A 19,196-nucleotide genomic window follows, 5' to 3' on the forward strand; every position below is an offset into this window, starting at 1 on the left:
ATTAATTCGGGGGGGGGGGGGGGGGGGCGACAGCCAACGGAAAGGGAAACAAGGGGGGCCCCACTCCCAGTCCTTCACCCCAGTCCCCCCTCCTCCCGGGGGACCCAGGAGTTCGCTTCTCCTGGCTCTGAATCCTCGCCCCCACTCCCCTCAGGGAATCTGGGATCCCGCCTTTCCCCTCCCTTCCCCAGATTCCCTCTTCCTCCAAACTTTCCCAAACAAAGATCCCAGCAACTTTCCCGCCCTCTCTCTCTGGATCTCTCTCTCTCTCTCTTCCTTGCCGGCTGGCGGTTGTCCACCTCGGCCCCGCAGTCCCCAGCAGGAAGGTAAGGAAACGTTTGAGGGCGATTTTCTGGCCTCGCAGCCCCTCCCGGGGCGCAGGCCAAGCTCCCCCTCCCCTAAAGCCCCCCAGCCCCCCAACCTCCGGGCGGCTCCAGATCCCCAGCCGGTCCCTAGCTCACCTCGGGCATCCAGACCCCCTAAGCCGCCCCCCGATTTCCCTCCAACCCCTCCCGGACCCTCCGGATTTGGGGGTGAGGGTGGGCTGGGCGCGGACCGGGACTGGACTTTTGATGTCCTTTGCCGCATGTGCGCCAGGACCGGCGGGGAAGTGGGAGGGGGCGGATATGGAGGGCGGGAGTTGGGGTGGGTGGGGGGTAGGGTGGGGGGTGTCCGGGGGTGGCCCATCCGCCCGGAAGACGCGTCGGTCTTTTGTCCAGTGGCGATTTCCCAGCCGCGGGGAGCTAAGGGAGAGAGGGGCCGAGTGAGTCCGGGAGCGGGGCCCCAGGAAGGGGGCAGAGCTGGAAGGGGTCCCCCACCCGGGGCTACTAGGGATCCCCCTCCCCACCCTGATCCCCGACCCTCGACCCCCCTCCGGCGCCGAGCAACAAGTGGGTTCGATGTGTGACCTTTGTTTCAATGTCTTCAAAGATCCCTGCGGAGGGGAGGGGGGGAGAGGCCGGGAATGGTCAGCGAGAGGAGTGGGGGACTCGTGGAGGGGTTGGGGGGAGGGAGGGAGAGGCTGGGGGCGGGAGGCAGGACGTCTGGGGCCTTGGGAAGGGGGGGAATGCCGGCCGGGGAGTCGGGGGCTGGGGGGCGGGAAGGCTGGGGCTCTGGGCGGGGTGGGGGGCTGAGAGAAGGTGGGGTCCCCCCCGGGTGGTTCGGGAATGGGTCGGGGGGCCGGGGGAGGGGAAGAGAGAGTCGTTGAGGGGCCGGACAGGAGCGCGTTGGAGTTGGGAAAAGTTTTCCCGGGATTCCGCGGCCTCCGGAAAAGCAGAGGAAATCGGAGAGGCGAGATGGGGGAGGGGAGAGCGGGCAGAGGCGGGGAGGAGGGGGAGGAGGAGGGGGCTAAAGGGGGTCGGGCCCCCTCCCCTCTCCGCACTACCCCTTTCCTAGCTTTCTGCCCTCGGGTGGCTCTGGGAAGGCTGGGGGAGGGGGGCGCCGGTGTCCTTCTTTGTTCCTTGGCTCCAGATCCTGGACTCAACCAACACCACCCCACCCCACCCCCCCGCCCCCATCCGCTGTTTCTGTCTGTCTGGGAGACTGACTCCGTCTCACAGCCTCTCTCACGATCTTTTTCTGGCACTCTTTGCCTCTCTGCCCCTGGGTCTCTCCCTACACCTTACAAAGTCTCCTTGCCCCCGTTTCTGGGGAGAACAAACTTTCCTTCCCTTCCCTGTCCCTCCTATCCTTCCCCCAGTACTGACTTTCAGAAGCCAGCCACAAATCACACACACACACACTCTCCCTGTCTCTCTCTCTCTTCCTTTCTCTCCCTCCCTTCTCTCTCAGAGACTGTCCTATCCCCAGCACCTCAGGGACAACTGCCCCTCACCCACTTTCACCCGGAGTCCTGCTATAGCACCCACCATGGACTCCCCCAGAGGAGCCCTGATCTCACATGGGACCTGTTGCCCTCTCAGGCATTCAAGGACCCTTCCCTGTCTCTCTTCCCCTCAGGGATTTGGATATGGTGCCCCCGACCAAGATCTGATCCGTACCTTCCCTGGCCCCCGCTGACTTCAGGACCCAGGGTCTTTGCTCCCAAGCTCCCTCCAGGATCCAAACCCTCTGAGGCCCCCCCCCCAAGCCCCCCGCCCACCCTGCTCCGCAGGCTGCGAAGCCCGGATGGGGGAGCCCAATGGTTGGGCCGGGGGCAAGGTGGAGAGCGAAGAGGGGGCCGCGGAGGATGAGGGATGTCCGGAGCCCGACGCGGAGGGCGTGTGGAGCCCAGACATCGAGCTGAGCTTCCAGGAGGCCCTGGCCATCTACCCACCATGTGGGCGTCGCAAGATCATCCTCTCGGACGAGGGCAAGATGTACGGTGAGTCTCTCCACCCTGCCCACGTTTAACCCCGATCCCAAATGGGGCCCACATCTCCCCGGGAGAGATGCTGCCCACACAACCGTCCTTGCATGTGCCTGATCGGGAAGTCCTTCCTGAAGTCTAACGTCCATCTGGCTTGCTGCAGTGGAGGAAGTAAAGCGTGGGGAGAGTCGCGGTCTCCTAAGCTCAAACTCCAGAGTCAAGAACCTTGCTCCACCCTCACCCCCCACCACCTCCAACCGGCTTCATCCCCTCTATCCCTCACCATCCAGGTCGGAACGAGTTGATCGCCCGATATATCAAGCTTCGGACAGGAAAGACACGGACCCGGAAGCAGGTCCGGCTGGGAGGGTGGCCCGGGGCTGCCTGGCTGGGGGCCGGGGGGGCACGGGGTGTCTTGGTCTGGGCATCTTGTAAACTGACTAGAGTGTAGACTTGAGGGAGGAAGCGAGTGTGAGAAGGGGGAGGAGGGGTGGGCTGAGGACGCTGTGTCTGTCCCTCAATCTAGGTCTCCAGTCACATCCAGGTTCTGGCTCGGCGAAAATCCCGGGAGATACAGTCCAAACTCAAGGTGTGTGTTGGTAGGGAGACCATCCCAGACTCTGCCTCCCTGGAGGGAAAAAATAGGACTGGGCACAATGTCTTTCCCCTCTGGAGGGTTCCCTGGGGAGAGAAGGGGAGAGATCCCAGCCTTAGTTCGGCCCCTGGACCCCTCCGATTGGCTGCCTGGTTTCCCTGTTTCCATCAGCTTCCTGTCTTCCCCTTCTTCTGAAATGTCTCTGATGGCTGGAGTGGTCTAGGCCCTCCCCATCTCAGCAGCCCCTTTCCTCCCCTTCCTCACATTAGGCCTTGCCCCACTTCCTGTCTATCCCTGAGTTCCTCACTTGTCTCCTTTGAATCCTGCTTCCTGTTCTCCTTGTTCCCTGAGCCCATCCTCACTTCCTTTTCCCCTGGCTCATTTTCTTTCCCATTTCCCCACTTCCTACTTCCCTTGTGTGTCTCCTCCCTACTTCCTATTCACACTCCAATCATTTCCTGTCTCCCCACTTTTTGATTTCTCTTTCCTCTTGTCAATTTCCTATCTGTCCTCTTTTGTGCCTCCTCCCACTTCCCCCTCCCCTTGATTTCTGTTACCCTGAATCCCCCCAGATTTGTCTCCTCCCCACACACTTTGCTGATCTGGATTGGAAGATCCTGGGTAGTAATAGCATTTATTAAGTGGTTCTTTTGCACAGAGCACTGTACTAAGTGCTGGAAGAGAATGCACAGTTGGGAATTAGACCCTGTCCCGTGGAGGGATCCCAATCTAGGAGCGGGGGGAGCTATGGAGAGGGGGGAGGGTCTCCAGCTAAACTCCTGTTTTTTCCTTCTCCCTGGCGGGCGTCCCCCCACCATCAGACCCTGAATGTGGTAAGTCCCAGGCCCCTGAAAGCCTTCTGCCATCTCCCCTCCCCTCTCCTTCATTCTTCTCAAGCCCTCTATTTCTCTGTCTTCCTCTTGGCCCCAGCCTCCCTGGGTTCTTCTCAAGCTCTCCAGTCTCCCAAGGGAGAGTGAGAGAGAGAGAGAGAGTCAGGGAGAGAGGTTCTGAGATTGGGGAGACAGAGAGAGGTCTTGAGAAGAGGCAGGAGATGCGAGGTGGGGAGAAGTACTGTGGGGGCTTGGCTGGCCCCGGGGGAGGTGGGCAGTCATTCCTCCCTCCTGCCCTGCCAGGTCCATTTTGGATCTTGCTGACTCCCTTGTGCCTTCACACCCTATCTGTCTCCCCATCCGACCCCAAGAATCCCCATGGTCACCCTTATTCGCTCCTAGTATCCCCCAGCAGATTCCAAACCCTAGCAGTCCAACCCCACCCTTCCCCTCTTCGACTCTCCATTTCCCACGCTGGTCCCTCAGTGTTTCCTCCCACCTCTCCCCCATGATGTCCTTGGTGTCCCCGACAATGCCATGCCCCACCTCGGTTCTCCCCGCGTTCCTCCTCCCCAACCCCCTGTCTACCCCCAACGTCCCCAGGACCAGGTGGCCAAGGACAAGGCCCTGCAGAGTCTGTCGGCCATGTCATCTGCCCAACTCATTGCGGCCCCGGTGCTGGCCCCCCCGACGCCCCCCAACCCCGGCCCCCATGTAAGTCCCACATGACCCTTGGGGGCAGAGAAGGCCAGGCGTTAGTCCCGGGGGGTGTGGGTGGGCAGGGGTCGGGGGATGGTGGGGAAAGGGGAGCAGAGATCGAGGTACGGGAAAGGAATGAGAATGGGTTAGGGAGGCAGAGACGAGCCCCAGGGACGGGGCAAAGTCTCTGGGGGACCACCAGAGGGTTCTGGGGGGAGAGGTTCTGACCATGCCTCCTCCCTCAGGCCTCCGAATTTTTCCAGTTCTGGCCGGGACCAGGCAGCCAGCCCCTATCTGGGCAGGAGTAAGTAACTCCCGATGCTCCTCAAATCTCCCCAGCTCGCCCAGACCCAACCCCGCAAGGTCTAGTAGAAAGAGCACGGGGCTGGGAGTCAGAGGACATGGGTTCTAATCCTTGTTCTGCCACATGTCTGCTGTGTGACCTTAGGCAAGTCACTTCTCTGCACCTCACTTCCCTCATCTATGAAATGGGGATTAAGCCTGTGAGCCCCATGTGTGACAGGGACTGTGTCCAATGTGATTACCTTGTATCTACCCCATTGCTTGGAATGACGCTTGGCACATAGAAAGCGCTTAACAAATACCAGTTATTATTATTAACCCTCTGTCCTGCTGCCCTGTTTGACGCCCTCTGGCTCCCCGCCCTGACCTTGAGGGCTCTCCCATCGACCCAGCTGTTTCCCCTCCAACAGCGGGAAGCAGTTCCCCCTGATGCCGGCGCCATGCCCCACCTTGATGCTGCCTCCAACCCCTATGGACCTCCCAGGTACCACCGCACCCCCCAAATCCACTGCTCCTTCTCCACCCTCTCTCTAACTCTATCGTCCACCCCCTGCCCTCCTTCCTTCCGCTCTGGGGGTTACTCTGGGTTTGGGCTGGGATGGGCTGGTAGGCCAGGGTGGGCTGGAAGTAGCCAAATGGCTCATCTGCCCTCCTCTCTCCTCTTCTTCCATTCCCCCAGGATATGACTCCTCCCCTCCCGGTGGCCTGTCCCCCTCCCCGGGCACGTGCTCTTCCCCGGGCTGGCAAGGCCGGGTGCTGGGCACTCCCAGGTTGCAGCTGGTAGAGTTTTCCGCCTTCGTGGAGGTGCCCGATGGGGCTGGAGCTGTGAGTCACGTGGGCTTTGAGGGAGCAGGGAGGGTGAGGGATAGCGGAGAACACACGGAGGTTGATGAGGTCATTGGAGTCCCTTGGAGGTCACTAGTTGGTTATGGACAAGTCAGGAGTTATGGACAAGTCAGGAGGAGACCAAGGGGCTCACTAAGACAATGAGTCCCTGGGGTCAACAAGAGAAGATAGGGGGCTGGCGGAGGGTGGGGGGAACACCCAGAAGTTGTGGGACCTGATGCTGACCCAGAGGGTTTTGGAATTAGAGTGGTCATCAGAGTTCACAGGGTCAAAAGCTTATATCAAGGAGGCAAGAAGGAGTTTATGTCCAACCTGATCATTCATTCAATTGTATTTATTGAGCACTTACTGTGTGCAGAACACCATACTAAGCGCTTGGGAAAGTACAACTCAACAATAAACAGTAACATTCCCTGCCCACAGCAAACTTACAGTCTAGACAGAGGGAGACAGACATCGATACAAATAAATAAAATTATAGATATGTACATAAGTGCTGTGACGCTGGGAGCGGGGAAGAGCAAAGGGAGTAAGTTAGGGTGACGCAGAATCTACCTCAGCGCTTAGAACAGTGCCTGGCACATAAGTGCTTAAATGCCATAATCATTATTAAGGAGTGGGTGGGTCACCAAAAGTCTGGGGGAGGGGGTTTCAAGTCCAGAGGAGATCTGAATGAGGGGACGGGAGGTCCCATGACTGACCCTCACCCCCCACCCCCACCCCCAGGTTCAGCGGCACCTGTTTGTCCACATCAGCCAGGACAGCTCGGGTGCCGGGGACACACCCCTGGAGAGCGTGGACGTGCGGCAGATCTATGACAAGTTCCCGGAGAAGAAAGGGGGGCTGCGGGAGCTGTATGAGCGGGGCCCCCCCAATGCCTTCTTCCTGGTCAAGTTCTGGGTGAGCGAGTGAAGCGGCGTAGCCCAATTGAAAAGCCACGGGAATGGGAGTCGGAGGACCTGGCTCCTCATCCCGGTTCCACCACTTGCCTGCTTGGTGATCTTGGTCAGGTCATTTGATTTCTCTGGACTTCAGTATTCTCATGTGTAAAAGGGATTCAATACCCCTTCTCCCTCCTGCTTAGACTGTGAGCCCTATGTGGGACAGGGATTGGGTCTGACAGGATTATCTTGTATCTTCCCCTGTGCTTAGCAGAGTTCTTGACACAGAGTTAGTACTTGACAGGTACCACAATTTTACTTATCACTGAGACCTCTGGCGTCCAAGCTGTGAAGGTCTATACTACTCTGGGCCTCAGTTACCAAATCTGTAAGATGGGGATCCAAGACTCCTCCCTTTTACTTAGATTGTGAGTCCTGGGTGGGACAGGGGCTGTGTCTGACCTGATTATCTTGTATCTACCCCAGTACTTAGAGCAGTGCTTGACACATACTAATGGCTAAACAAATACCACAGTTATTTTACCTCCTTGCTGATTGCCCCCCTTCCCTCTTGCCCCCCCCTCCAGGCGGACCTGAACTCGGGGCAGTCAGAGGAGCCGGGCAGGTTTTATGGGGTGACCAGCCTGTACGAGAGTCCCGAAGACATGACAGTCACCTGCTCCTCTAAGGTCTGCTCCTTCGGCAAGCAGGTGGTGGAGAAGGTGGAGGTGAGTGGAAGGGGAACGGGTCAAGGAGGAGGAGCAGGCTACCTCTGCCCCGCCCAGGCCAGAATCCTTTGGGGCAAGAACTGGACTCCATCTGGTTGCGGGGCCCACTCAGTCATCCTGGCCCGAGGCAGACGCTAAACACAGTGGTGACCACACAAGCTTGTCCTGGCCCCACCGGACACTAGACCATGGTGGAGGGAGTCTGGATGGGGGTGGGGGCGTGGAGGAGCCGTGGTTGAGTTGGGGGCTGTGAAGAGGGAGTCTGTGAGAGGGAAGGCGTAAGGAGTCTGACTGACTCTAGACTGTAAGCTGGTTGTTGGGCAGGGAACGTGTCTGCTAATTTTGTTGTATTATGCTCTCCCAAGCGCTTAGTACAGTGCTTTGCACCTAGGAAGCGCTTGATAAATACCATCGATCGACTGATTGAGCCCACGGTGGGCAGGGGGCAGTAGGGGCGAAGAGGTTGGCTCTGAGAAGTGAGACCTGATTCATTCGATCAATCATATTTATTGAGTGCTTACTGTGTGCAGAGCACTGTACTCACAATAATAATTACGGTATTTGTTAAGCACTATGTACCAGGCACTGTACTGAGCACTGGGTGGATATAAGCAAATCAGGTTGGACACAGTCCCTCTCCCACGTGGGGCTCACAGTCTCCATTCCCATTTTACAGACGTGGTAACTGAAGCCTAGAGAAGTGAAGGGACGTGCCCAAGGTCCCACAGCAGACAAGTGGCAGAGTCGGGATTAGGACCTGTGACCTTCTGACTCCCAGGCCTGAATTCTATCCATTAGGCCAATTCAACAGAGAACAGACACATTCCCCGCTCAGAGCAAGCTTACAGTCTAGAGGGGGAGACAGACATTATTTTATGGAGCATCTGGCGGGCAGAGGCTCAGGACGTAAGAGAAGCTGTGAGCCGGTCCACTTGGAGAGTGGGGACGGGACCTGGGCTGGGGGTGATTCCTCTGTCCCGTCGTCTCCCCACCTCTTGGTGCCCCAGACAGAGCGGGCACGGCCGGAGAACGGACGCTTCGTGTTCCAGCTGCGGCGTTCGCCCATGTGCGAGTACCTGGTCAACTTCGTCCACAAGCTGCAGCAACTGCCCGAGCGTTACATGATGAACAGCGTCCTGGAGAACTTCACCATCCTGCAGGTACGAGCCTCCTGGCCGCAGCACCCCGGGCCGTGGTGCCGAAGGGCACCCCAAACCTGCAGTAGGTTTGGCACGGGGAGGCACCCCCAAACCGGCACAGGGCACAGTGTTGAGAGGGATCCCAACTTACAATGGGCCCCCAAACCCACAGCAGGTATGGCTCTGTGGGGGACCCTAAAACCTATAGCGGGCATGGTGCCGAGAGACCTCCAACCTGCAGTGGGCATGGCCCCCAAGCCATCCCAAACCCATAGCGGGTATAGCACGGAGCACCCCAAACCTGGAGCGGAGCCGTGGCCAGGGGCAGCCACTGTAGGAGGAGTGGTGCTTGCCAGAGGAAGGCTGCTCTATTGTCTGGGGGTCCCTGAGCCCACCATCACCACTACAGGTCTGCTCCCAGAGATGCCCTCAGCAGTAGAGGACACCCCAAGTTCAGGGCTCCCCCAACACGGAGGGGCACTCGTCCCTGGAGTGGCCATCTCAGCACCCCCCCCCCCCGAGGTCACCGAGGAATGGGGGCAACCGGGATCCTGTGGCATCTCCCAGTTTTGTTAACTTCCTCCTTCCCCTTAGCCCTCGGACTTGCCTCCACCCCTCCACGGCCACCGCCCTCAGAAAACAAAGGAAGCCCCCGGCCCAAAGCTAGGGGTTGGGCCCCAGGCAGAGAGGACCCCCCCGGGCTCAGCCAGGGGGTGGGTAATCCCAATTTTCTCTCCAGGTTGTGACCAACCGAGACACTCAAGAGCTGCTGCTCTGCACGGCCTACGTGTTCGAGGTCTCCACCAGCGAACACGGGGCTCAGCACCACATTTACCGGCTCATCAAGGACTGAAGGGGCGGCCCCGAACCAGGTGGACCTTTCTCGTCAGCCCCTCCTCTCAAAGGGGCCCCCGACTCCTTCCCGCCCCCCGGGTTGGGGACACAAACCTCCCTTATGGCTTGTGAGGAACAGAGATCAAGAATGGGGCAACTCAAAGCCGGGTGTGGGGGGAGTTCCAGCACCCCCCAACACAACCCGGACCCCCAGGGCTGTCCAACCAGTCCCTTTTGATGCTAAGCTCTTTGCTGCTCATTTGTAGGGGGCTAAGTGGCAGGAGAGGGTACCCGGAGTGGGGAGACCTTTTCCCTTCCCGTAAATGGCAGGGTCCTGGCCTCAAGCAGGAATCACTGATGCAGGGGGTCCGGCTTTTGAAAGACTTAAAGGATTTGGGATTCAACCCAGCAATGCAGAAGTGTGTCTGTTGGAGCATCAGCAGCTGGGGGTCACCCCAAAATGTCCCCATCCAAACGCCTCCTCTAAAGCTCATTTAAGTGCTGTTAAAGTCAAATCCCAGCCCTGAGATTGTCTAAGCACAAGGCAGACTTCCCCCTTCCTTCCCCCACAGTTTGGACTAACCCTGACCCTCCTATCCGCCCCCCCGACTTCCCTGAGGAACCTGAGGCTGGGGTGGGATAGAGGTCTGGGTGCCAAGGAGGCAACTGCAGGCAAGAAAGGGGTTGGGGTGGGGGAGATGAGACCCAGTGACCTTGAGACTATTCTCTTACCTGTTCAGTGGTATTCATGGGGAGCACGAATCCCTATTTTGGGGGGGACCCCCGGGCTCGGTGCTTTGGGAGGAAGGCTAAGTTATTTTACCCCTCTGACGGCTGGAGGCTTGCTGAGGAAAGGGATTAGGATGGAGGCCAGGCCAGAAAACCCCATAAAATTGTTTATTTATAAAACGTACCTGAAAGACTGAAGAGCAGGAATGGGCTGGGAGGGAGGAAGGGCGGGTGGGGCTGGGACCCCAAAGGATCCTTGAGAGGAGGTGGGGGACAGAGAGGGTTCAGCTGGAGAAACGATTTGGACCCTGGAGAGGAGCGGATGAATGCGGGGGAGAAGTTATTCGGTCCCTGAGGAAAGCAGAGGCCAGCGGTGGGGAAGTAGCCGGGGAAAAGCGGGGAGTTAGGAAGACACCGCGGGTGCTTAGGGGAGAGGTGACTGGGGGAAGAGCAGGGAGGTAAGAGGATACCTCGGGAGCTGAGGGGAGAGGTGGTGGAGAGTCACGAAAATATATACAGCTCTGTGGAGGGGAACCGGCCCCCCCAGGACTGGAGGGAGGGGGGAGAGGGAAGGTGCAGTGGTTTTTCCCTGGACCTGAGGGTGGGGACGGGGTAGGGGGGTGTCACAGTCCCGAGTGAGGGGTCAGGGCCTAGGAGTATCGCGCGAGCTTGTTGTAGTTGTGATCCAGGTTCCTGCACAGGAACATCGAGAGGGCCATAACCCCGAGCTGGGGAGAGAAAGGGGTAGGAGTCAGAGGGCAGGAAGCCCCTCCCATTGCCCCCCCACCTCCTGGGGTGGGGGGAACCATCTGCACCCCCGCCCCCGCAGAACACCAGCTCAGCTCCCGTGTGTATCCATTTATCAGACCCTTTAATTGAGGGTACCCTTCCTCTTAGTCTTCCAGGAGCCCAGCTCCACTACGTGGAGGCGGGGGGAGATGCGGGGCAGGCGGGGAGGAGCCCGGGAGATCTGCGGGATCCTGGGGATGGTGGGCAGGTGGGCCCAGCGCTCCTGCAGTGAGGCCCCGCGGCCCGCCAAGGACACCAGCCCCACCAGCTGCCCCACGGGCCCCTCGGACCCCTCCCCCAGCATGGTTCTCAGGGCCCCCCAGGGCCGGGCCTGCTGGCTGAGCACCCAGGTCAGCCCCGCCGAGAGCACCTGGAAGTGGAGATGCACTGGTGAGTCAGGGGGCGGCAGGGAGGGGAGGAGCCTGCAGGTCTCCAATCAGGGGTGGGTAACTAAGGGCACATCCAGTGAGGAATGTTGGGGCTGGATCCCCTCAGGCTGTCACGCAAACTGCCAATCCACCCATCTTCCCTCCCCTCTCCCTTCCCCTACGCCCCCCAGGAGGCAGGGTGTCGCCGGGTGTCCGTCCGGGTGTCCGTCCGGGTGTCCGATGGTACTGAGTGAATATCCCTCCCCCCACCAAGGTGCAGGGGGGGCCCGAGGATAAGCCAATGAGATCACCCTGGGCTGGGTAAGAGGAGGGGAGCAGGTCCGGGCTTGTACCTCGAGCAGTGCGATGCCCAGGCAGACGCCAACGATGGAGATGAGGTTGTTGTTGAGCCATGCGTGGACGCTGCGGGCACAGCCCTGAGAGAGGATTGGAGGGGGGAGGCAGTCAGAGGGCGTGGTCCCAGGGTGGGCCTCTCGGCCCTGCCGCTCCCCACACCCTGTCCTGTCTGCGGAGATAGGACTAGATTGGGGTGAGTTGGGATCGGAGCCCTAAGCAAAACCCAGAAGAAACAGGCAGGACCAAGAGTGACCAAGTCACCAACTGTTTAGAGGGGCACCTGAAGTGTTCCAGGGGAAGTTAAGTGCTTGGGAGAGTACAGTACCTCAATAAACAGACACATTCCCTGCCCACAAGCTTATAGCTTAGAAGGAGAGACGGATGTTGATATAAATCATTTTTAATAAGTGAACGGTGTCCACCCTCAGTGATGTGGTTCTCCAAGAAGAGGCACAGAGGGACAAGGGACAGACTGAATCCTGTCAGGGCAGCCCCCTCCCCCAACGGCTAAGGACCCCACTAGACTTGTCAGCTCTTCTAGGACCCAGATGGTGGTGTACTCTCCCAAGATATCAGTGCAGTGCTTTGCACGCAGTAAGCGCTCAATAAATACCACTGGTTAGCTGAGGGAGGCAACCCAGGGTGGTGACTTCTGAGCTGTGTTTCCCCGCTTTCCCCTGAACCCACACACCCTCACGAGGGGGTTGGGGATGCGGGACAGGATTGGGGAGGGAGGGAAGAGAAAACTGCTCCCTCCTCTCCCACCCCCTTTGGTCCCCCATCCACTGCTGGGTGATGTCACTCACCTCCCTGTAGACAGCCACATCTCCGGGGCAGAAGCCAGAGGGGATGGGGGCCACCGGGGCCCCGGGGCCAACCAGTACAGCCGTGGAGTCAACCGTCACATTGGCGTGGATCTCGGTGCTGTTGCGGCAGGAGCAGGGAACGTGGGGGGCAGAGCTGTTGGAACGCAGACCCGGGTTCCGAGTCCAGTCCTGAGGGGAGGCCCAGCCACAGCAGTGGAGCTGAGGGTCGGGGGAGAGAACAAAGCGGAGGGTCAGGAGCCGGAAGCAGAATCGAGATGGCGGAGGCCACTGGCTGGGACCTAGGAGAAGACTTGTAGGGGGTGTACGAGGCACAGACTGACTCTGGACTTCAACAACCGGAGAGACCCAGTGAGCAGTGATTTGCCCCTCTGTTACTGAAGACTGCCGGAAAATAGCACTGTGCTCCATAACACCCAAAGGGACCGACTGCCAGGAGCCTTAGGGGAAGGCGCCCAGAGCCAGGAAGGCAAGCAGCGCAGAAGAGCAGCAGCGCAGAGCGTACCCGGAGAGACGGGGGCACCCATTGATTCCCAAGTGGCGAGCCCGGGCTGGCCCAGGACTTTTGGCATTGGTAAAGACCCGAGAGTTGCGGGCTGGGGTGGAAGTTGGAGACTGCTCTGCCTCCAACCGGTCACTCTCGGCCCAAAGAAGCCCACCCCTGAATCGAGGTGGGGGGAGACGGGAAGGGGCCATGCTGGGGGTCAGCCTAGTCTGGCGATTCTTCACACGACCGAGGTGGGCCTGGCCTCAAAATGCTGGCAAGTTCTCACCCATTAAACTTTCCTGAACCTCATCTGAGCCTAATATCTCCAAACATGCGCCAGGGAGGGGGTAGGGGTTCCTGGTACCGGGAAGGGGGAGGGGATGGGGAGGGCAGCTCTCACCTGGAATTGGACATAATCCCAGTTCTCCTCACCACCCCGTTCTTTTCCTGGATTCTGCTGGTAGTTCTCGATTAAGTCCACCACCACCTCGCCCACTTTGGCCTTTAGCTGAGGGAACCGGGGGGAAACAAAGGATGAGAACCCCCTCCCTCCTTGACAAGATGTCCAGGACAGGCCATCCCACTTCCAGCCAGCCCTTCCTCTGAGGTCTTTCGTGACCCTCTCCCTCTGCCCCCAGCCCTGAGGTCACTCACGCGGCCACGCTGGGTGTAGATCAAGACTCCCAGGGTGATCTGGGCTGTGAAAAGGAGGAGCAGGACCCCAAAATACTGCAGGCAGAGGGGAGACAGAAAGGGTGTGAGGCAGGGAGAGCTCTCCTCCAGCCGCCCCACCGCCTCCCCAAAACCCAGTCCAGGATCAGCACTTGCTTTGGTGAGAATAGGGCAGGATGTGCAGGGGGCGGGGCTTGGGGAGACTTGTCCAAAAGGGTCAGGGCTTGAGGGGGCAGGTGGGCTGCCGGACACACACACACATCGACACAAACTCACGCAGCCCAACAGGCAGCGGATCTCTTTGAGGGCACCAAGGCAGCCCAGGAAGCCGAGCAGCATCGTCAGGATCCCGGAGGCTGAAAGCGCGAAGGACCACGCACGGAGCGGGGAGTACGACACACCTAGAGACAGCGGGCAGACGGGTTGTGGAAAAGGAGAGGAAAGGGAGGGCGGAAGCCTGGAGCTAGGACTGTGGAAATGTGGATGGGGTCCGGGAGCCGGGGGCTAAACCGCTTCAGGGTTAAGGTCACGCGGATCGGAGCACAGGGGTCAGAATAATAACAGTGATATTTGTTAATGCTACTTTTTATGTGCCAAGCACTGTACTCAGCTTTGGGGTAGATACATGACAGTCAGATCAGACATAGTCCCTGTCCTGCACGAGGTTCACAGTCTGAGTGGGAAAAAGAGGTACCGAATCCCCATTTTACAGATGAGGAAACTGAGGCCCAGAGAACTGGCTCGAAGTCTCACAACAGGCAAGCAGCGGAGCCGCAATTAGAACCCAGGCCTCCCGACTCCCAGGCCCAGGGTCTTTCCGCTAGGCCCCGCGGCTGCTTGTGAGCAAAGCCCAAGGCAGGACGAGGGCACTGGGTCGGAATCATCACGGAGGGAACACGGAAACGGAATCCGGGATGATCGGGAGACAGGGACCAGGTCGCCGAGGGGGTCAAAGAGGGGGGTCGCCCTATCCCACCCTTCTGCCTTCTCCTCCCCGCAGTAGCCTGAGCTCACCCAAGAAGGAGGCAAAGCTGTTCCGGTCGAAGAGAATCCACAGCCCGAAGCAGAAGAGGAGTCCGCCGAGGACCTGGAGGTGGACGGGGCGGGGGTCGGGGGACGTGGCGGCCGGAGGGATCGGGAGACGGCCAACACAGGGTGGTGGGAGTTAGATGCTCGGGGTCGCGGGTGGACCTCGACCCGGGTGGACCGAGAGGGGAGACGCAAGTCCGGGGAACCCAGTAACGTCGGGGGTGGTCGGATTGGGGAAGGGGGAACGGCAAGTCTTGGGTGGAAGACGGAAGGGGCCCGGGCGTCCAGGGAACCTTAGGGAACCTTAGGGGACCGAGGGGCGGCAAAACTCACGAAGAAGAAGAGATTGAACACGAAGAGGAAATATTTCGTGAGGCTGAGACACCCGTTCCCGGCCTTTGGCGACATGGTGGATGCCTGGTGGGGGGCGGTGATGAGATCAGAGAGCGGCAGAGACCCCGAGCAGGCAAAGAAAGAGACGGACCCTGAAGGGGCTCTCTCCCCTTCCCCCTGCCCCACCTGAGAAGGAGGGCTCAGAAGGGTCTCCTCTTTGCCGTCCATGCCGGCGGGGCCGGAGGACCGGGGTGGGGAGGTCGGGGGTGGTCAGGGAACCGAGGAGGGGGGGGGGTGGTGAAGGGGGGGCTAAGGGCTCTGCCCCCCATCCCAGCCCCCGACCTCACAGTGAGCCTGCCGAACGTCACAACACCATCTGGGCTTCCGAGAAGCTGATGCGGTGACGAGACAGCTGGCCTTGGAGCCCTGTTTGGGGGGGGGGGAAGTGAGAGTCTAGGGTGGGGGTCCCTGGGGAATGGGGGGGAGGGGATTTCCTAGCAAGGGGAGGGCTCGCCCCTGTGCCCCGGGCTGGCGCACCTGTTGTTTCGGGTTGCCCCTCCCCCTGTTTCTTTCCCCAAATCTCCGGTCAGGAAATGGGGGTGTCTGTGACCGCTGCCTCGCGGGGAGGAAGTGGAGGGAGGAAAGTGGGGTGGGGGCACGAAAAGAGAGGAGGGGGGCGGGGAGGAAAGGGGGAAGGGGTCTCCCGCCAAAGGGCGCGCGGGAGGGGAACGAGGAGCCCCCCTCGAGCTGCCCGGCTAACGGACGTGGCCGGGGCCGTTGCCGAGGGGGCCGGCGGGGCGCGGTAAGAGCCGGGACCCCCGGGACCCCCGGGGAGGAGGAGGGGGCCCGGCCCCGGAAGTCGCCGCGAAGGGCTCCCCCCTTCCCTCCTTTTACCGGTCGACGGCTGCCACTCGGGGAGGGGGCGGCTGGGGAGCCCGAGCTCCGGGGTCCGTCCTCCGCGAGGTCGACTGCCCGAAGCAGGTCCGGGAAAAGGGGGTAGGGGGCCGGGGGGCGTCTCCGCGCCACCCATTGGGAAGTGGCCGTCGAAGCCCCGCCCAGCCTCCTTAAGATGGCACGGCCTGGGCAGGGACTTTGCTCTTCCTCTCCCTCCTGGGATGGGCTTTCCAGGGCCCGATCCTCCCCCCAGAAAGGGGAGCTCTGAGAAGGATGCGTTGCTGACTGGCCCCTCTTTCGCCCAGCGCTTAGAACAGTGCTCTGCACAGAGTAAGCCCTTCGCAAATACCCTCATCCTCGTTATGCCCCTCGACCGTCCTCTAGCCCGTAAGCTCGCTGTGGGCAGGGAGAGCGTCTGTCTATCGTTCTCCTGGACTCCCCCCAAGCGCTCAGGACAGCGCTCTGCACACCGGAAGCGCTCAATACATGCGACTGACTGGCTGACTGGCCATCTGTCATCGTGGAGATGCCGGAGACACCTTAAGCTCATCGCGTCCAAACTGACTCCTCCCTTCCTCTTCTCCCTCTGATAACTTTCTCATCAGGGCTTTCAACACCACCATCTTCCCCTCTCTCGAGCCCGAGAACGGTGCTTTGCACAGAGTGAGCGCTTAACAAACACCATCATCATTATTATTCCTCTAGACCACACTCTAGCCTGTAAACTCGCTGTGGGCAGGGAATGCGTCTGTCTATCGTTCTCCTGGACTCCCCCCAAGCGCTCAGGACAGTGCTCTGCACACAGGAAGCGCTCAGTAACTGCGATTGACCGGCCGACTGGCCATCTGTCATCGTGGAGGTGCCGGAGACACCTTAAACTCATCGCGTCCAAACTGACTCCTCTTTTCCCTTCCTCCTCTCCCTCAGATAACTTTCTCATCAGGGTAGACAACGCCACCACCTTCCCCGTCTCTCGATCCTGTGACTTTGGCGTTCCTCGACTCCACCCTCTCTTTCGACCCCCATATTCAGTCCGGGATCAAAATCTTTTCAGTTCTTCTCCACAGCATCTCCAGAAATCCTCTCTCTCTCCACTCAAACTACCAACAAATTGGCCCACCTAGTTCAGGGATCATCTCACTGCATTCATCTCCATCGATCAATTTTTTTTATTGAGCACTTACTGTGTGCAGAGAGCACTAGACTCTTAGGAAAGCTGCTTAGAGAAGCAGTATGGGGTAGTGGAGTGAGAACGGGCCTGGGAGTCAGCCGACCTGAATTCTAATCCCAGTTCTGCCACTTGTCTGCCGTGTGACCTAGGGCAAGTTACTTCAAATCTCTGGGCCTCAGTTATCTCGTCTGTAAAATGGGGATTGAGACTGTGAGCCCCCTGTGGGACAAGGACTATGTCCAACCTAATTATCTTGTACCTACCCCGACGCTTAAGACAGTGCCTGGCACAAAGTAATCACTGAACAAATTCCATAAAAAAAAGACATACATCAGAGTTGGTAGTTGCAATCCCTGTCCACAAGAAGAGGGCAGTCTACACAGAGAGATGGACATTAAAATGAATTATGGCTAGGGGAAATAATAGAGTAAAAAGCTATTTACATAGGTTCTGTGGGTCTGGGGGAGTGTTGGCATGATTAAGGGGAACGCAAGGACAGATAGGGGGAATTAGGGCTGAGGTAGAGAGGGCCTCTTGGAGGAAGCGTGATTTGAGGAGAGTTTTGAAGGTGGGAAGAGGGGAGGTCAATCAGATATGAAGAGGGAAGGAGTTTCAGGCCTGAGAAAGGATGTGGGCAAGGGGTCGATGGCAAGATAGATGAGATCGAGGTACAGAGAGTAGGTTGGTATTAGAGGAGAGAAGTGAGCAGAACAGCGTTGTAGAAGGAAATCAGAGAGGTGAGATTGGAGGGGCAAGTAATCGAATGCTTTAAAACCAATGTTGAGAAGTTTCTATTTGATGCAGAGGTGGATGGGCAACCTTTGGAGGTTCTTGAGGAGTGGAGAAAGATGGGTTGAAGTCTTTTTAGGAAAACGATCTGGGCAGCAGAGTGAACTATGGACTGGAGTTGGGAGAGACAGGTAGAGGGGAGGTCAGCAAGGAGGTTGACACAGTAATAAAGGCAGGCTAGGATAAGTGCTTGGGTCGGTGGAGTAGCGGTTTGGATAGAGAGGAAAGGATGGATTTTAGCGATGTTGTGAAGGTTGAACTGACAGGATGTGGTGACAGATGGAACATGTGGGTTGAATGAAAAGAGATGAGTCGGGGATAACACCAAGGTTACGGAACTGTGAGACAGGGAGGATGGTGATGCTGTCTACAGTGATGGGAAAGTCAAGAGGAGGACAGGATTTAGGTGGGAAGATAAAGGAGGTCTGTTTTGGACATGTTAAATTTGAGGTGTCGGGACATCCAAATAGAGATGTCCTGAAGGTGGGAGGAAATATAAGACTGCAGAGAAGGAGAAAGATCAGGGCTGGAGAAATAGATTTGGGAACCCTCTGCATAGAGATGGTAGTTGAAGCCATGGGAGCAAATTTGCTTTTCAAGGGAGAGGATGTAGGTGGAAAATAAAAGGGGGACCCAGAACTGAGCCTCTAGGGACCCCCACAGTTAGGGGGTGGGAGGCAGTGGAGGAATTTTCAGAAGAGACTGAGAATGAACAGACAGGGTTAGGAGGAAGACCAGGAGGAAACAGTAGCAGTGAAGCCAAAGCTAGATGATGTTTCCAGGCAAAGGGGGTGGTCATCTGTAAAATGAATTAGAGTGATCTAGTGGATAGAGCATGGGTGTGGGAATCAGAAGGACCTGGGTTCTAATCTCAGTTCCCCCACTTATCTGCTGTGACCTTGGGCAAGTCACTTCACTTCTCTGTGGCTCAGTTCCCTTATCTGTAAAATGGAGATTAAGACAGTGAGCCCCATGTGGGCCTAGGACTGCATCCAACCCGATTAGCCTGTATCTACCCATGGTTAGTACTGTGCCTGGTGCATAGTAAGCACTGCACAACCACTATAAAAAAAGGGGGGGATTCAATACCCGTTTTCTCTCCCTCGGACTGTGAGCCCCATGCAGGACAGGGACTGCTGTAATAGATCAACACTAGTGCTTAATACGGCACTTGAAGCAGCATGGCATAGTGGATAGAGCATAGGCCTGGTAGTCTCCTGCCTCCTGCCTCCGGGACGTCTCCACCTGGATGTCGGCCCGCCACCTAAAACTCAACATGAGCAAGACTGAGCTCCTCATCTTCCCTCCCAAGCCCGGTCCGCTCCCAGACTTCTCCATCACCGTGGATGGCACGACCATCCTTCCCGTCCCGCAGGCCCGCAATCTCGGTGTCATCCTTGACTCGTCCCTCTCGTTCACCCCACACATCCTATCCGTTACCGAGACCTGCCGGTTTCACCTCTACAATATCGCCAAGATCCGCCCTTTCCTCTCCACCCAAACGGCTACCTTACTATTACGGGCTCTCGTTATATCCCGGCTAGACTACTGTGTCAGCCTTCTCTCTGACCTCCCTCCTCTCTTGCCCCGC

The 19,196-nt window shown here is 58.5% G+C and overlaps 3 protein-coding genes across 11 annotated transcripts in view; 2 read left to right on the plus strand and 1 right to left on the minus strand.

Moving 5' to 3' along the window:
- On the plus strand, nucleotides 1-13,026 carry TEAD2 (TEA domain transcription factor 2). Of its 5 annotated transcripts, XM_039913217.1 has the most exons (14): nucleotides 5-326; nucleotides 1,960-2,323; nucleotides 2,599-2,663; nucleotides 2,835-2,897; nucleotides 3,725-3,736; nucleotides 4,337-4,447; nucleotides 4,678-4,736; nucleotides 5,146-5,219; nucleotides 5,415-5,560; nucleotides 6,308-6,481; nucleotides 7,050-7,190; nucleotides 8,198-8,350; nucleotides 9,069-9,201; nucleotides 12,653-13,026. In XM_039913217.1, exons 2-13 carry the CDS (start codon nucleotides 2,128-2,130, stop codon nucleotides 9,180-9,182), a joined length of 1,308 nt encoding a protein of 435 aa, XP_039769151.1. In that variant the 5' UTR covers nucleotides 5-326; nucleotides 1,960-2,127; the 3' UTR covers nucleotides 9,183-9,201; nucleotides 12,653-13,026. The 5 variants fall into 5 exon arrangements, with proteins under 5 accessions (XP_028929271.1, XP_039769151.1, XP_028929268.1 ...); XM_029073438.2 differs by lacking the exon at nucleotides 12,653-13,026 and having other exon boundaries at nucleotides 1-326; nucleotides 8,202-8,350; nucleotides 9,069-9,312; XM_029073435.2 differs by lacking the exon at nucleotides 12,653-13,026 and having other exon boundaries at nucleotides 7-326; nucleotides 9,069-9,690.
- CD37 (CD37 molecule) lies at nucleotides 10,047-15,748 on the minus strand. Of its 5 annotated transcripts, none has more exons than XM_001516547.5 (9): nucleotides 14,938-15,015; nucleotides 14,752-14,835; nucleotides 14,404-14,476; nucleotides 13,666-13,790; nucleotides 13,372-13,446; nucleotides 13,118-13,225; nucleotides 12,213-12,431; nucleotides 11,403-11,486; nucleotides 10,047-10,620 (listed from the first exon to the last, which is right to left on the minus strand). In XM_001516547.5, the coding sequence occupies exons 1-9, from the start codon at nucleotides 14,977-14,979 to the stop codon at nucleotides 10,543-10,545; spliced, it is 888 nt and encodes a 295-aa protein (XP_001516597.2). In that variant the 5' UTR covers nucleotides 14,980-15,015; the 3' UTR covers nucleotides 10,047-10,542. The 5 variants fall into 5 exon arrangements, with proteins under 5 accessions (XP_001516597.2, XP_028929274.1, XP_028929275.1 ...); XM_029073441.2 differs by lacking the exons at nucleotides 10,047-10,620; nucleotides 14,938-15,015 and adding exons at nucleotides 10,747-11,051; nucleotides 15,646-15,748; XM_029073442.2 differs by lacking the exons at nucleotides 10,047-10,620; nucleotides 14,938-15,015 and adding exons at nucleotides 10,747-11,051; nucleotides 15,289-15,381.
- Nucleotides 15,498-19,196, plus strand: part of SLC6A16 (solute carrier family 6 member 16) — an 18,656-nt gene continuing 14,957 nt past the window's right edge. The window contains exon 1 of the mRNA XM_029073425.2: nucleotides 15,498-15,553. The gene's annotated coding sequence lies outside the window, so the exon portion shown is untranslated. The remainder of the gene's footprint in view (nucleotides 15,554-19,196) is intronic.

The sequence above is a fragment of the Ornithorhynchus anatinus genome, chromosome 10, assembly GCF_004115215.2.
Source record: "Ornithorhynchus anatinus isolate Pmale09 chromosome 10, mOrnAna1.pri.v4, whole genome shotgun sequence".
NCBI classification, from domain to species: domain Eukaryota; kingdom Metazoa; phylum Chordata; class Mammalia; order Monotremata; family Ornithorhynchidae; genus Ornithorhynchus; species Ornithorhynchus anatinus.